This window comes from Cariama cristata, unplaced genomic scaffold, assembly GCF_000690535.1.
Source record: "Cariama cristata isolate BGI_N322 unplaced genomic scaffold, ASM69053v1 scaffold12822, whole genome shotgun sequence".
Classification (NCBI taxonomy): domain Eukaryota; kingdom Metazoa; phylum Chordata; class Aves; order Cariamiformes; family Cariamidae; genus Cariama; species Cariama cristata.
The window spans coordinates 14503-28085 of NW_009605605.1; the positions used below are offsets into that span (position 1 = coordinate 14503).

The following is a 13583-nucleotide window of genomic DNA, read 5'->3' on the forward strand; positions in this document are numbered from 1 at the left end:
TTCCCTGGCCCTCATTTTCTGTCATGGGAGTCTCTGTGTTCACAGCTAAGAGTGCAAGTGAAGGACATAATTGTCTCTATTTAATACTACTGTAAAGTTCGGAGTTTTAAAAATTTTATATATTGTCACGTTTTTTACTGGTGGTATAAAGAATCTCAGCTCTTTAGCCCAGAAGTGCTCAAAACACGTTCCTCTGGGAGACAGCAGAACCTATCCCAGGGAATATCCATAGAAATCTGGGTGGGATTATACATACAGCCAGGAAGACTTGCAACAGGACTGGAGCTGAAACTCTTCTAAGCAGACTTTGGCTGGTGGCGAAGGTGGAAAACTCAGGGGCACATGGCTGCTAGACTGAGCGACCTCATGTGCCACCAGCTGTTTTGCAAACTCTGGGTGAGGGATAATGTATGGACTGTATCCTGGTGGGAAGGGATACAAGGGATGACTGTTGAGAAATGCTGCTGTAGCCATAGTACAGGAACAGCAGAAGCAGCAATGCAGATTCGCTCACATTGTTCCTTGTGCCTGGGGATGCTTCCCCTGTGGCTAAAGGATAATAACTCATTTTCTTTATCCTTACAGTACATGGCATTTCTATGGAGATCGGTGCCAGTTAGTACTGGCTGTGTTGGTGCCTCTTATAATGGGGAATTGTTATATCCCTGACTCTGTTCTTTGTACTCTTCCTCCCGCTGGAAAGGAAAAAATTTCTCTGTTGAAGTAGCTGACCTCAAAACATGGACACAGCTGGGAAACATGATCATGTCCAGCCAAAGCAGCACATGAAGTACATATGCTTTAGCAAAACAGGGTTTGAAAAAGCTGAAAAACATTGTCAGCCAGTGATGCAGACCTGACAAAACTATTCATGCTGCATTTCAGGGAGGGAGGTATTTGTATTTTATGTATTGCCATTTCATAGCACTCATTGCCCAGAGAATCTCTTACTGAATGCTGAATCTGTTACTAAGGTCCAGGTGCATGAATACCGGGCCATACTGGGGGGAGACAAAGTGACTGCCTCAAAGCAGTTGTGGAAAATGTATCCTTAAGAGGGCGAAATGTGTCCTTAAGAGGGCAAGTATAAGGAGAAAGAAGATGAGGTGCAGCTACTAACTGAAATGCACAGAGATATTTTTTTTTTCTCTCCCTGTTTTAGGAAACAATGGAGTAGTTATCCAGGTGTAGCAGAACATCTGTGAAGTGTGGAGGCTGCAGATGTTCTGCTACATACACTTGCTTTGCATGGTTGGAAAAAGCAACAAGAGAATGCAGCATTTCTGGAGTTCAGAGATCTCCATGGGCAGGGATCTCTTTTATAAATATACTGTTCCTGCTCTCACCTAGAGGATTTCCTAAGCTGTTTCTTCTGTAACTTAGTGGCCACTTCATTATATACAAGACAATTTGTATGGTTTAATTAAGGCAATTCCTTTTTTAAAAAATACAAAAGCTAGGAAAACTAATTGCTCCAGGCAGGTTAAACACTCAGTCTGATGTATCTGATGTTATGGTAATGCAGATCATATTAGTAGCCATTTCATTAAATCCTGTACTGTGTCTTGTGCAGTGGGATGGGAAGACAGCTTACATTACCACTTCAAGAAATTTCTACAGCTTAGTACTAGCACTTTTTGAACGAATGGCTGCATGGGGTACATACTGGAGTCACTGCTTTACAGAGAAGCAAAAAATCCCCGAGCAACTGACTGACAGTAGCTGGGGCAATTGCCTGCAACACCCTTCCTGCAAGAACTCAGCCTGTTCCTGATACGTGAGAGCTGCTGCCTTCACGAGGAGAGCTTGCTGGCAGTAAGTTGCCATCACGTTAGACTATGGCTTACATAGTCTGGGCTGATTTCCCTTTTTCTTTCCCCTCCATGCACCCTGTTGAAGCACTGGTGCAAGTGCCTGTGGCTTTTCCTTTCCCCATTGACACAGCAGAACAGAACCTTTCTGTATAGCAACCTGTTGCACTGTCACCAAGAACAAATGTTAGTTGTGTTGCTTACTGAATACTGGAAGGTTGTAACTAGGAGAACAGGATAGGTTATTTGAAACAGTTCAGAAATGACATGTGTTCTGCAGCTTTTGCTGCCTGCATGATAATTATCTTGTAGCAAGTGCTGTTCCTGGTTAAAGATTCATGACTGTCTTTGAGACTGCTCCCCCGGGCCTGCAGAATTCCAGTCTGGCTGGCAGTAAAAATCCTTCTGGCCCCTGTCCCTTATTACTGCTTTCCCTAGAATAGATTTTGCCTCTAACATGTCTCAGAAATTCGGGGAAGATTTGACTGCTAGGACAATGGTAAATTGCCATCACTGTCTGGATCCTATTATATGGGATACATGTCTGTAGTATATTTTTATTCCCTTGAACTGGTATTCCCTCATATGCACACAGGCTGTACAGTACCCCATGATCATATTGCACCTGTGTCTGTGCTGGAAGACAGAGAATACACATGTGTGTGGCTGGAAGGATTGATGCTTTCAGCCTGCGCAGCAATGAATGTGTCCTGATTCTTTGTTCTTTTCATAGACATGGATGCTCTTATGCCATGTCCAAAAGTATTGAGGTACTTCTGGTCAATATTAAAAGTAGGTACACTGTAGGAAACACTACAGGTGGAAGGGAAAAATACATTTTTTCCTGCCACTTCTTTAGTGTTACTGGTGTGTGATCAAAAGAGAGGACTGACCTGATTTTCCGCAGTGCTCAGCACCCACACATCTCAGTGAAGCTGATGAGAAGTGCAGGAGCTTACTGTTTTTGAAATCAAGCCCAGAATATGACTCATAATGCTGTGAAGGAGATACTTGACAACTAAATGAAAATATATACAGATAGAAGGTACCAAAGCATTTCTGTTGAATATTTTATTGTGAAGTAACCTTTTGGGTAGTGTTTCTATCACAAAGCTACAACTGTTGTATAGCTCTTACAACAGTTTCATTGAAACAAAATTTTCTGTATTTTAACTACAGCATGTATGTAGACAAAACAACTGCTATATGTTGTAATCACCTATATTTTGAAGCAGGTCTTTGCAAGATCCTGGCCATGGCTCTGCTCTCAGGAAGGTAAAACTCATTTGGGCTCAGAGTCAAGCGTTTTCACCTATTTGCACATGATGTTGTAGTCTGTGTGTTGATGCTGCTGCTGCACACTGATCCTTCAATTAGCTGTATTGCCATGTCTGTAACACAGCCTATATTTTGAAATGGCGAATCTTCCCAGGGCATGGAGGAGGAGGAGGAGGTGTCACAAAGCCAACTAGGTGAGGCACTTTGTCATGCTGAGCAACCTCTGCAACTGCTCTCTTTGCTACAGATTTTGCTGAGAGCATGGAATTAGGAAATTCTGAAGAGCTGGATTCAGATGCAACAGGGTTATTGTGGGAAAGCCTGAGGTTATGGTTTCTGAAGCCTTGTACAACACTAGGCAGCAGACCTGCTGATGTATCTTGACCTGGTTGAGAGTAGATAACTCCAGGCTGGAAAAGAAAAACAGTTTGTGTTTGTGTTAGTGACTTGGGGCTTATAATATACAGGTCATTGATATCTTACTAAGTACCCTGCTCCTAACAAGATACAGGCTTCCAACCCAGGTACAAAATGTTCCTGACCATCACAGAAGTTTGATTTGCATTTGAACGCACACACAGGAGCCCAGGAACACATTTTTAATATCCGGTGGATCATTAGCACCAAATTCTATGCTATGTGAACTTTGCAGCTGGCAAAACATTCAAGACCAGCTGTCATTATTTCATATACCTCCTAGACAGCTAACTGCTATTGTGTTACCAAGAGCTCTGGTCCGTAGGAAGTATTCAACCACCACCTAGCCCTTCTCAGACCAAATGGAGGCTAAAATACCTGGAGAGCACTCAGATCCAGTGCATACATGTTTCCTTCCTCTTACTACAGCAGTGCAGGTTAGGTTCCCTGAATTCAGTCACATCTAAGGACTACTAGCAGAAAACCCCAGCTGATTTAATCTACCACAGTGGCTCATTTATGTTCTACATCTATATGCCCCATCCCTCTTGCTGAGCAGAGTTTGGTTCCCTTTGCCCTACCAGACATGTGAAGCTCCCAGATGGTTAGGAGGACAAACTGTCAAGCATGGATGGCAGAGGTGACATAATTCCTGACACAGAATTCCATAGGATAATCAGGAGCTACCTTACCTTGGTTTTTAGGATACAAAGTTAAACTCAAGTTATCACAGATGGCTAATGCAGCCTACAGTGAAAGAGGTAAACTGTGGGTGGTTGCATCTAACAGTACTAGTAGGCTACAATTGTCTGGAAAGGAGGGGAATATCTGGAATTGATACCTGATGTCCATAGAGCTGGCAGTCCACTCTGAGGTCCTGCGAGGGGCCTGTTACCATTGTGGCTGTGCAGAACCCAAAATTCTGGTAAAGCATAACATAGTCAAGAGAAAATAGTTATAAAATAGAGAAAATCTGCGTTAAAATTTTTAATTTCACTACATTGAGAAATAACTACATCTTCTCATGTTTTATCTGAGCAGTAAAGTGCTTGCTTTTTAGTCTGTTAGACTCCAAATCCAAGCTGTTTAAATGCATAACCAGCAAATAAGTGAAACTCCTGTATTCTTCTGGAGTAAGATCCTTTGTATGTCTGTATATGAGGGAGGGAAAGAATATATAGGTATCTAGGTAAAATGTTCCCATCCACTAAAACTGCCTAGGACTCAGTTTCATCAGAAACAAAAGAACAATTTTAGCATGATAAAGTATACAGTATAATTCTCAAGAGCCTATATATCAGAACAAAGAACACTGGCAGCACTTTAAACTGTAGGAAGGTGGAGCAGTCTGCCCTTTTGTTATGTGTTTGTGTACTGTCCAGTACAAAGAGCCTGATTTTCTCAAGTGCTCATGTTAAGAAGAGTAAACAATAATATATATTCTGTTAATTAAAAATATTTTGTGTTAAGGACACTTTGGTTCTCAAGCCTTTTTAAAATACATTCAAATACATCAGGATTCAGTCCAGATACCTCAGAAAGAAGATAAGAAAAAGGTGTGATACAGCTTTAGGAATTATATATTGAAAAGCATATCATGATGGTATACAACTCTTGCACTTTCATCCTCACAAAGGTCTATTCCTGCACAAGTGCAAGCGCATCACAGCATGCTGCTTTTCTACCTCTGAGCTGGTGAGATGAGGACTGATGTGCTGGCATACTTACAGACTGATCGTCAGGCAGCAGTTGACAAGCCTTCACATTAATCTTAGCTTCTTCTGCTGAGCAGTTTGTGGCAGCCACAGCGAACTCAACAGAGACAATATGCACTGGGTGATACTGATAAAACAAGAAAATTGTTTAACTGACTTTGCACTGTGAAACTGCAGAGCTGCTGAGAAAAGATAAAAGGCAGATGTGACTTCTAGCTAGGCATCTCCCACTGAAGTGAAAGGCAATCCTGTGGCTAAAATGACACAAAATGCTTGGGAAATCAAGAGCAATTCGGTAGGGCAAATTAGAGCAAGCTAAGTCTGTTTGCAAACATAACTAGTTAGCACTGCATAATTAGCACAGAAGAAATATTCTGTTTAAAAGGAAGGCTAGACATAGTTCTAGCAATTACCTGTATTTTGGCTCTTCCAATCTCAAGGAGTCTGAGGTAAGGATCAGCACTTTTGCTGTTGTGGTCATTGAGTGCAGCTGTAACAGTTGTTAATACCTCAGTGTTATTGAAACTTGCCAGCAGTGGACAGTCAGGGCAGACCTGGACAATATCTTCACTTGAGTCTGCAGGAGAAACCAAACAGATTATGTTTTGATCAGATTGTAGGTTGTTTTGAAAAGCCTTATAGACCTATTGAGTCAGAAAACATTGGGTTTATGGTCTGTCCCAAATTATAGTGGAAGGAATTTTTGCAGTGCAGACAAGAGATGGCACTATTTCACACCACTTTTGCCATTCAAGTCCCTGCAAGCGAAAGTGCCGTAGGCTTCAATAGCACATTTTGAATGTTCTTACTCAGGTTTTAATCAATTGTCTTTCTGGCAAACTATCCATCACACCAAAGAAAAGATGTCTCAGCTCACACAAGGAATGGTGGAAAAATTAAGATATTTTAATTTACTGCAATTGTGTTTGCGTGAGTGTGTTATTTCATTCACTCACCAGTTTTGAAACTAGTACTGAAGACATCTTGTACAGACCAAAGAGGTCTTGTGCAGAGCATGCAGAATAGAGATTCCACTTTCCCATGGCAATATGGAAAATGCCAGGTTTATTAAATAAGCTGCGTGTGGCAAAGGGGCTCTGAAGATCAACAAACTCTAGTAAATTCAGACCAACAAGGAATCAAATTCTTGAGGCTAAACTCTCGATGAAAAGCCTCAGTACCAGCAATCTCTAGGTCAAATCTGGGACTTGCTCCCCAGATAGTCTTATAATATCTTAATTGTCATAGGAAAGAGGAGCAAAGAGAGAGGGCTGGGTTTGTAAGTGAATGAAATCAGAAAGGGGAAAACATTACTTTCAAAACAGCTGGGTTTAGAAAACCCATTAACTGTTACCCTTTATACCATATTTATACACAGCTTTTTAGAATCAGAAAAGCTAGTAAACTGTAACCACTGCTATAATAATACTCCAGCCTCTAGATTCAAACCGAGAAAACGAAGTCTTTACCTGCATGTGAATGGCATTTACTAGCAAGTACAGATAACTTTCCATCCAGCTTCTGCAGTTTGACATCACAGTCACCCTCAACTGCCTAGAGAGAGACAAAAATCAAAGGGTTACATCGTTCAGATAAATAGGAATTTCTGAAAAGGGCAACTATTACTAAATTCAAAAGAACAGATCCTGGCTGAGTGTTCCTGGCAAAATCAGTCGGATTGCAAAGGTGCTGCTAGGTGTGTCCTGGTGTCTGTCATTTTGTAAAAGGCAGACCTGAGCTGCAAAATTTGGATCCTAATTTGGATGTCAGAAGTATCAGAAGTGTCAGGGTAGCCAGATTATGGACATTTGGTTCAGATTGCTCTCTCATAAAGAGCAAAGAATATGAATACTTATGAATTAGACCTTCTGCAGAGCTGTTTGCTAACATTCTTGCTCATCTCCGCTGGTCAGTGGCCATGGTAACGGCAGAGTGTGCTGCCTTGGGTGAGCTGGCTCACAGGCAATGTGATCCATTAGGGGAGGAGATGTCAAAGGCAAAGCTGGAGTCACTGGGAAGAGGGAACAGTTAGAGTTACTTCCCTCAGGATGGAAAATGGGATCTGAGCCCTGGTGAATACAGGGATGGATCGTGATTCAAATTTAGTCATGAGCTCTGTGAATTGGGCCCCATTCTAGAAACAGCAGGCTTAAATTGTCAGTTGCTCACTCCGCTTTCTGCTTAGAAATCAGAGCTGCCTGTACTCAGACAGCATTTCCACTGCTTTGGTTAGGGAAAGCTTTTCACAGTGGGCTCACACTTGCATAAGAACAAAATATTTGAGGCCAGTAAATTCCAGCTGAGAATTACTTTGAAGGCAGAATGCTGTCTGAAGGGAATAGCTCTTCTGCAGTCTTGACTAGGACTAGGTGGCTAGACTCGACGGAACTTCACTAAGTAACACCCCACATGTAGCCCAGGGAAGGTTGTGTTTGCACAGATTCACAACCTGCCCTGTCTACAGTTTGCAATGAGGCAGTGATATCTGGGCTGACCACGGAGGTCTGAATCTGGAGCCCCTGAACAAGGCCCCATGGCATTCATGAACTGTATGTGGGATGTTATGCTGACAGTGATCTGTCCTCTTCACATAAAAGGACATGAGAGAAATCCAGGAGTGAAATCCTTCATGACATGAAGGCAACTAAATCAACAAAGAGGTTACAAGTGATTGGGTGGTTATAGGCTGTTACAGTGATAGAACATTTGCTTGGAAATCTAACTGATGATAGCCTGGCCTCTACTGAACATGCACCTTTGGATTGAGCTAGTAGTGTTTAGATACTCACATGTTGTGTGAAGCTCCTTACTGTGCAATTTGCAAGAGGCACAGGGCTGAGAATGTGGCACGTGGTCTCTAATAAGTCAAGCTCAAGAAATATTATGTCATTATTCAGCCCCTGAAAGGAAAAAAAGAGGGGGAATTGTAGTAATTACTTCACAAAACATCACCAGATTTCTTCTCTGGGCCTGTACTGTGGTCTCTGTTGCTGAGTGTCATTGGGTAGTTCCAGGTATACGCTAGAGTAACTCAATAGGTCTTTACTGTTTAACTTAAAAAAAAACAGGACCCATTTTTTAGTTGGAGTAAGTCAAGATAGTCACACTGATTTTTTCCAGCTAAGGAACCGGCCCATAGATTTTGGAAAGTCCAAACTGTGGGCACACTTCTGATCTCATTAATGTCTGTTTTAGTGTCTTGTAAATGACTTTGGTATCCTCTCTCATAACAAGTAGAAAACAACCATGGAGTTTCAGTCGTGTTAATATTTGGGACCATTTCACTGTTTTGAGAGAATCAAAGGTTCTGAATGGTTGCATACAGTGTATTCATGATTGTTTCTACAGCTTTCCCAGATGCCTACAATGATGGCAATAGATCTTAGTGAAAATGAGCCACAGTTATTTCCATTCAGCTTCCTTGTCAGCTCAGTGGGATATTGGGTAAAATTAATGCCTACTACAAAATCACTAATAGCATGGAGTTATGATAGGTATGCATTTAGCCAATAAATAGTAACCTGCATCGCAAAGATTGTTCTCACAGTTTTTCTCCAGATTAGCTACTGGGCTCATGAATGAGCATTGTGAATAATCTGCCCTAGCAAGCATGCTACATTTTTAAACTGAGCCATTTCTAGCATTGTACAAAAATATCTGCACATTTCTCTCTCCCCATCTGTTCTGCTCTGAGAGGTACATTCCAGTGACCTGGATTCTCAACTGCTACCAGGTGGCATTGCTCCATTTAAATAAACAGAGCCATGCTGATTTACCCTGCGTGAGGATACAGCCCTTGGCAGGGCTTGTTGGTCATTTCCAAGCATCTTCAGGTTAACACAATGCTCTGCCTGCAAGCTTTGCACTTACCTGGGGTAGCACGCGGATATTCTCAATTCTGTTTAAGGCAAACTTGTATCCGTGATGACTGTGGCCATTAATGTAACTCACAGCTACCTCAGCTGCTGCTTCAGATTCTGGGTCATCACAGCCCAAGGGAGCAGGGGGAGCTGCTGGTACTGCTTTGTGAATTGGAAGCTGAACAAGCAATATTAAAGCTGCTAGTGCCTTCATGGCACCTGAGGAAACCCAGTCACTTTCAGAAATAAAGATCTAAGAATGCTGTTCAGATGGTAGCTAGGTAGCTAGAACTGGGGCCTCTTTTATATAGTATATACCACAGACTTCACATGAGCGCATGTCTGATATTTGTCCCAGTTCCAAGAGGCATTGCAAACAACAAAAGAGAAAAGTAAATGTTAGGACATCAAGCTGACCGATTAATATTGGCCAAAGTAAATTTTATCAGGTAGGATATTGCGAAGTCTGCTAAAGCAGCTAAAGAAGAAAGCATCAGCAAAAATGTAACATAATTTTTAGAGACTCTTCTCCCAACCAAATACAGTACATGCAAGAGGAATATGATCCCTCCTGTTAAATGTGTAGCAATGCTAGCACTAATTAAGCTTCCTTGTAAACAGGACACATTCTGTTAGGGCCCAAATCTCACCAGACACCAGTCTAAAGTGTGAGATCAGTAACATGACAACTTAGAAAATGGAATTTGAAACCGTTCTAAGGATCACACTCAACAGTAAATGTAGTTGTACAGCAACTTTTGCTACTGAATTCATTTGGAATAGGAAATGAGGCACAGTTTCTAATCTTTTGCATCAGCTCTTTCTCTGAATAATCTGAATACTTCAGTAGTTCCTGGAATTTTATTTTGCAAAGCAGACATCTTGTAGAAAATTTTCTGGAATATGTTGTACAGATTTGAGGATTTGGCAGAAGATCCTAAAAGGCACAAAAGTATTTTAAGGAGAATGTAGATGAAAATTAGCTGCTTAAATGCTCAGGAATGCTGGACCCCAGCTTATATTTATGTTCACAGTTTATGTGTTTACAAAACAGTAACTGGATAACAAAAATGTTCCATGGAGCAGAATATAGCTTCTATGATGTGTCCAGCATTTAAGATCTTTAACTTAAACTGAGATGACTTTAGCTAGATAGACTGTAGGTCAACTAGTAGAAAAGTTTTTCCTGCAGGGATTTGAGAGTAGGTTTCTATGATCCATTTTATGGTGGTAATCAGGCTGCAGAATAGTAAAGGTCCCTCTTGGCTTTGAAATATCTGAATCTCTGTTGTCATTTTCAAGGAGTTCAGGAATTACCTGCAGATTTGAGATGAATAGGAGCACTTCAGCATATTTAGAAGTTTTCACTTCAGATAAGTATTTCTCAGCTTGCATGATAGTGTGAGCAAGCCTAAAAGATTTGTGAAAAAAGTAGTCTTGGGTCATGCCTCTCTCTTCTAGAATCTGGAGACATGGAAAACAGAATAAATAGAAACGGTTCAATTGGACAGATTAAGTGATGAAGAAGGAGAATGGGAAGAGACTAAAAAGATGGAATTATTTGCTTCAGCTGTGTGGGATGAGGTGAGTTTTGGGTACTAGGATTTGCATGTTGAAGAGATTTCTGGGAAAATAATGGCTTGTCCTCTCTCTTGCAGTAGAAAAATTGCTCTGAGCATGATTCATTTCTTCCCCTCACTTGAAGGAGATGTTGTTTGGCATTTGTTCTGTTGTGTGGATGATCATTTGTCTTCTTGACTTTGGCCTGGAACACTTAAAGGATGAAGGTTTAGTGTCCCAAAAACACACTCTGAGTGTTCCTTGTGGGTATCTTTTGAATCATGGCAGATTTATTTAGAAAGATAGTATTTTACTCTTTACTTTTAACCCACAGTTCAGTTTCTAACCTGTGAATCTTTTAATTCCCTTTTTCCTTTTCTGGTGTGAAACATTGAGGTAAACTTCCAACAGGTGCAGACTGAAATTGGTTTTCACCTAAGTGACATATAATTACCACAGTGAAGGACTTAGACAATTATTTATAAGTTTAGTATGGTCGTTACTTAGTTTCTTAGGTTACATCTTCTCTTCTTCAGAGTTGCAAATACTGTAGGATTTATAACATTTCTGGAGTCAAGCTCTAGGTATTCCTAAATATAATATATAACCCAGTTCAGTCAACTTCAGGTTCCATTTTCAAAGAACAACTTAAGACCTCAAATAGCAAACAGGATTTATTATCTTCTTTCTTCCGTCTCCATTGTCACTTACCTTCAGTATTCCATTTACCAAGCAGGACAAAAAGGAAATAGTCTGGAGTCTGCTGTACCTCCTCTCAGTTTCTCTATAGGCTTACTCAAGATCGTCCCCTCTTGGTGACTGTATGAACTTTCTTTGCTGGCATACAGAGGATCAGAAATGCGCCCACATGATTACTAATGCTCAGTGCAATGCAGAATGTTTGCAGCTAGCACTTTTTGGGTGACTCCTGGTATGTGTGAGGAAATTGGTAACTGGGTTTTATGTTTGGAAATGAAGTTTGAAAGTGCAATCAGGTAGTTTAGCTACAGGTAATACAAGAAAGGAGCCTTTTACCTTTTGGATACAGGCTGACATAGATCTGCTGAATTATTCCCTTCTGGAAGTGCCATTGCTGATGTCAGTTCCCTGCAGGCCTCTGTCCCATCACAACTGGCCCTTTTTTGGCACCCTCACTCAAGGGGCAATAATTGCAGAAATAACTTCTCAGTGAACTCAATGCAGATCTATTCTCTCTCTTTCATGTCTGAGACATAGTAAAAAGCTGTTCTTTAGTAGTGGCTGCAAATAGTTCTTACATCACAAGAAAGTGAGCTGAATTCCATGGGCTCCTGGACAGAAGGTCACATCTCAACCCCACTGAAGTGAACAAGTCTTTCACAGAATCACAGCATCACAGAATGGTTGATGTTGGAAGGGACATCTGGAGGTCATTTTGTCCAACCCCACTGCACAAGCAGGGCCACCTAGACACAGTTGCCCAGAACCATGTCCAGATGGCTTTTAAATATCTCCAAGGAGAGAGACTCCACAACATCTCTGGGAAACCTGTGCCCATGCTCAGTCACCTTCACAGTAAAAATGTGCTTCCTGATGTTCAGACAGAACTTCCTATTTCAGTTTGTGCTCATTGCCTCTGGTCCTGGAGCCTTCAGGTTCTTTATATACACCTCCCTTCAGGTACTTATATACATTAAGATCCTCTCAAGCCTTCTCTTCTCTATGCTAAGTAGTCCCAGCACTCTCAGCCTTTCCTCATAGGAGAGACCCTCCAGTACCTTAATCATCTTCATGGCCCTTTGCTGCACTGTCTCCAGTATGTCCATGTCTCTCCTATCCATGTCTCTCCTATTCTGAGGAGCCCAGAACTGGGCACAGCACTCCAGGTGTGGCCTCACCAGAGCTGAATAAAGGGGAAGGATCACCTCCCTAAAGCTGCTTTGCCTAGTGCAACTGAGGATACCATTAGGCCTCTTTGTGGCAAGGGCACATTGTAGGTTCATGTTCAACTCGGTGCCCACCAGGACCCCTAGGTCCTTTTCTGCCAAGTGGCTTTCCAGCTAGGTGGGCTCCAGCATATACTCGTGCATGGGGTTGTTCTTCCCCAGGTGCAGGATTTGAGACTTCTTGTTGAACTTCATGAGGTTCCTGTCAGCCCATTTCTCCAGCCTGTCCTGGTCCCTCTGGATGGCAGCACGACCCCCTAGCGTATCAGCCACTACTCTCAGTTTTGTGTCATCCACAAACTTGCTGAGGGTACATTCTGCCTTATCATCCAGATCATTAATGAAGATGGTAAATAGGACTGGACCCCAGTGCTGACCCCTGGGGTACACTTCTAGTTACTGGCCTCCAACTAGACTTTGTGCCACTGATCAGCACCCTCTGGGCCCAGCCATTCAGCCAGTTTTCAATCAACCTCAATCCACCTCAATTCACCTTTCACATCAGTAGTGTTAGACTTTGGCCCTAGGGAATTAGCTTGCTTGAGACTTGACAAGGCTTCACTGTGATGGAAGTAGAGCAAGCTGGGTTTACTGCCCTTGTTATATAAAATATAGTATTGATTCTGTGCCCAAGAACTGAGGCTCCACTGAATCTCAGTTCTTAATAATTCATATAAACCACAATGGAAAGGTGAGTTGATGCTTTTCTTCTTTACTTTCTCTCTTTTTTTTTTTTTTTGGTTGGATGCTTAGAACAAGTAGTCATGATTGGAAACTTGCTGCCCCTGCTCAACCTCATCTGGGAAAAAAGCAAAGAATTGCTTCCGCAAGATGTCAAGTTGACACCTTCCTGAGTTTAAAATTCAAACAAATTAAACAAGCAAACAGATAAATATCTTCTTTTAAAACCTTCAGATCAAAGTTAAACACTTGTGGGGATTTCTGAGGCTCTCTTTTCAGATTACTAAAGCATCATTTTTTGGTAAAGCAGACAGAACTGGTCCAATTCTCTGCACC

At 41.6% G+C, this 13583-nt stretch overlaps 1 protein-coding gene across 1 annotated transcript; it reads right to left on the reverse strand.

The window, feature by feature from the left end:
* Nucleotides 1-3214: 3214 nt before the first annotated feature.
* AHSG (alpha-2-HS-glycoprotein) lies at nt 3215-9295 on the reverse strand. The gene is made up of 7 exons (XM_009696038.1): nt 9092-9295; nt 8011-8121; nt 6691-6775; nt 5635-5798; nt 5235-5348; nt 4348-4428; nt 3215-3499 (listed from the first exon to the last, which is right to left on the reverse strand). Exons 1-7 carry the CDS (start codon nt 9293-9295, stop codon nt 3215-3217), a joined length of 1044 nt encoding a protein of 347 aa, XP_009694340.1.
* Nucleotides 9296-13583: the final 4288 nt, after the last annotated feature.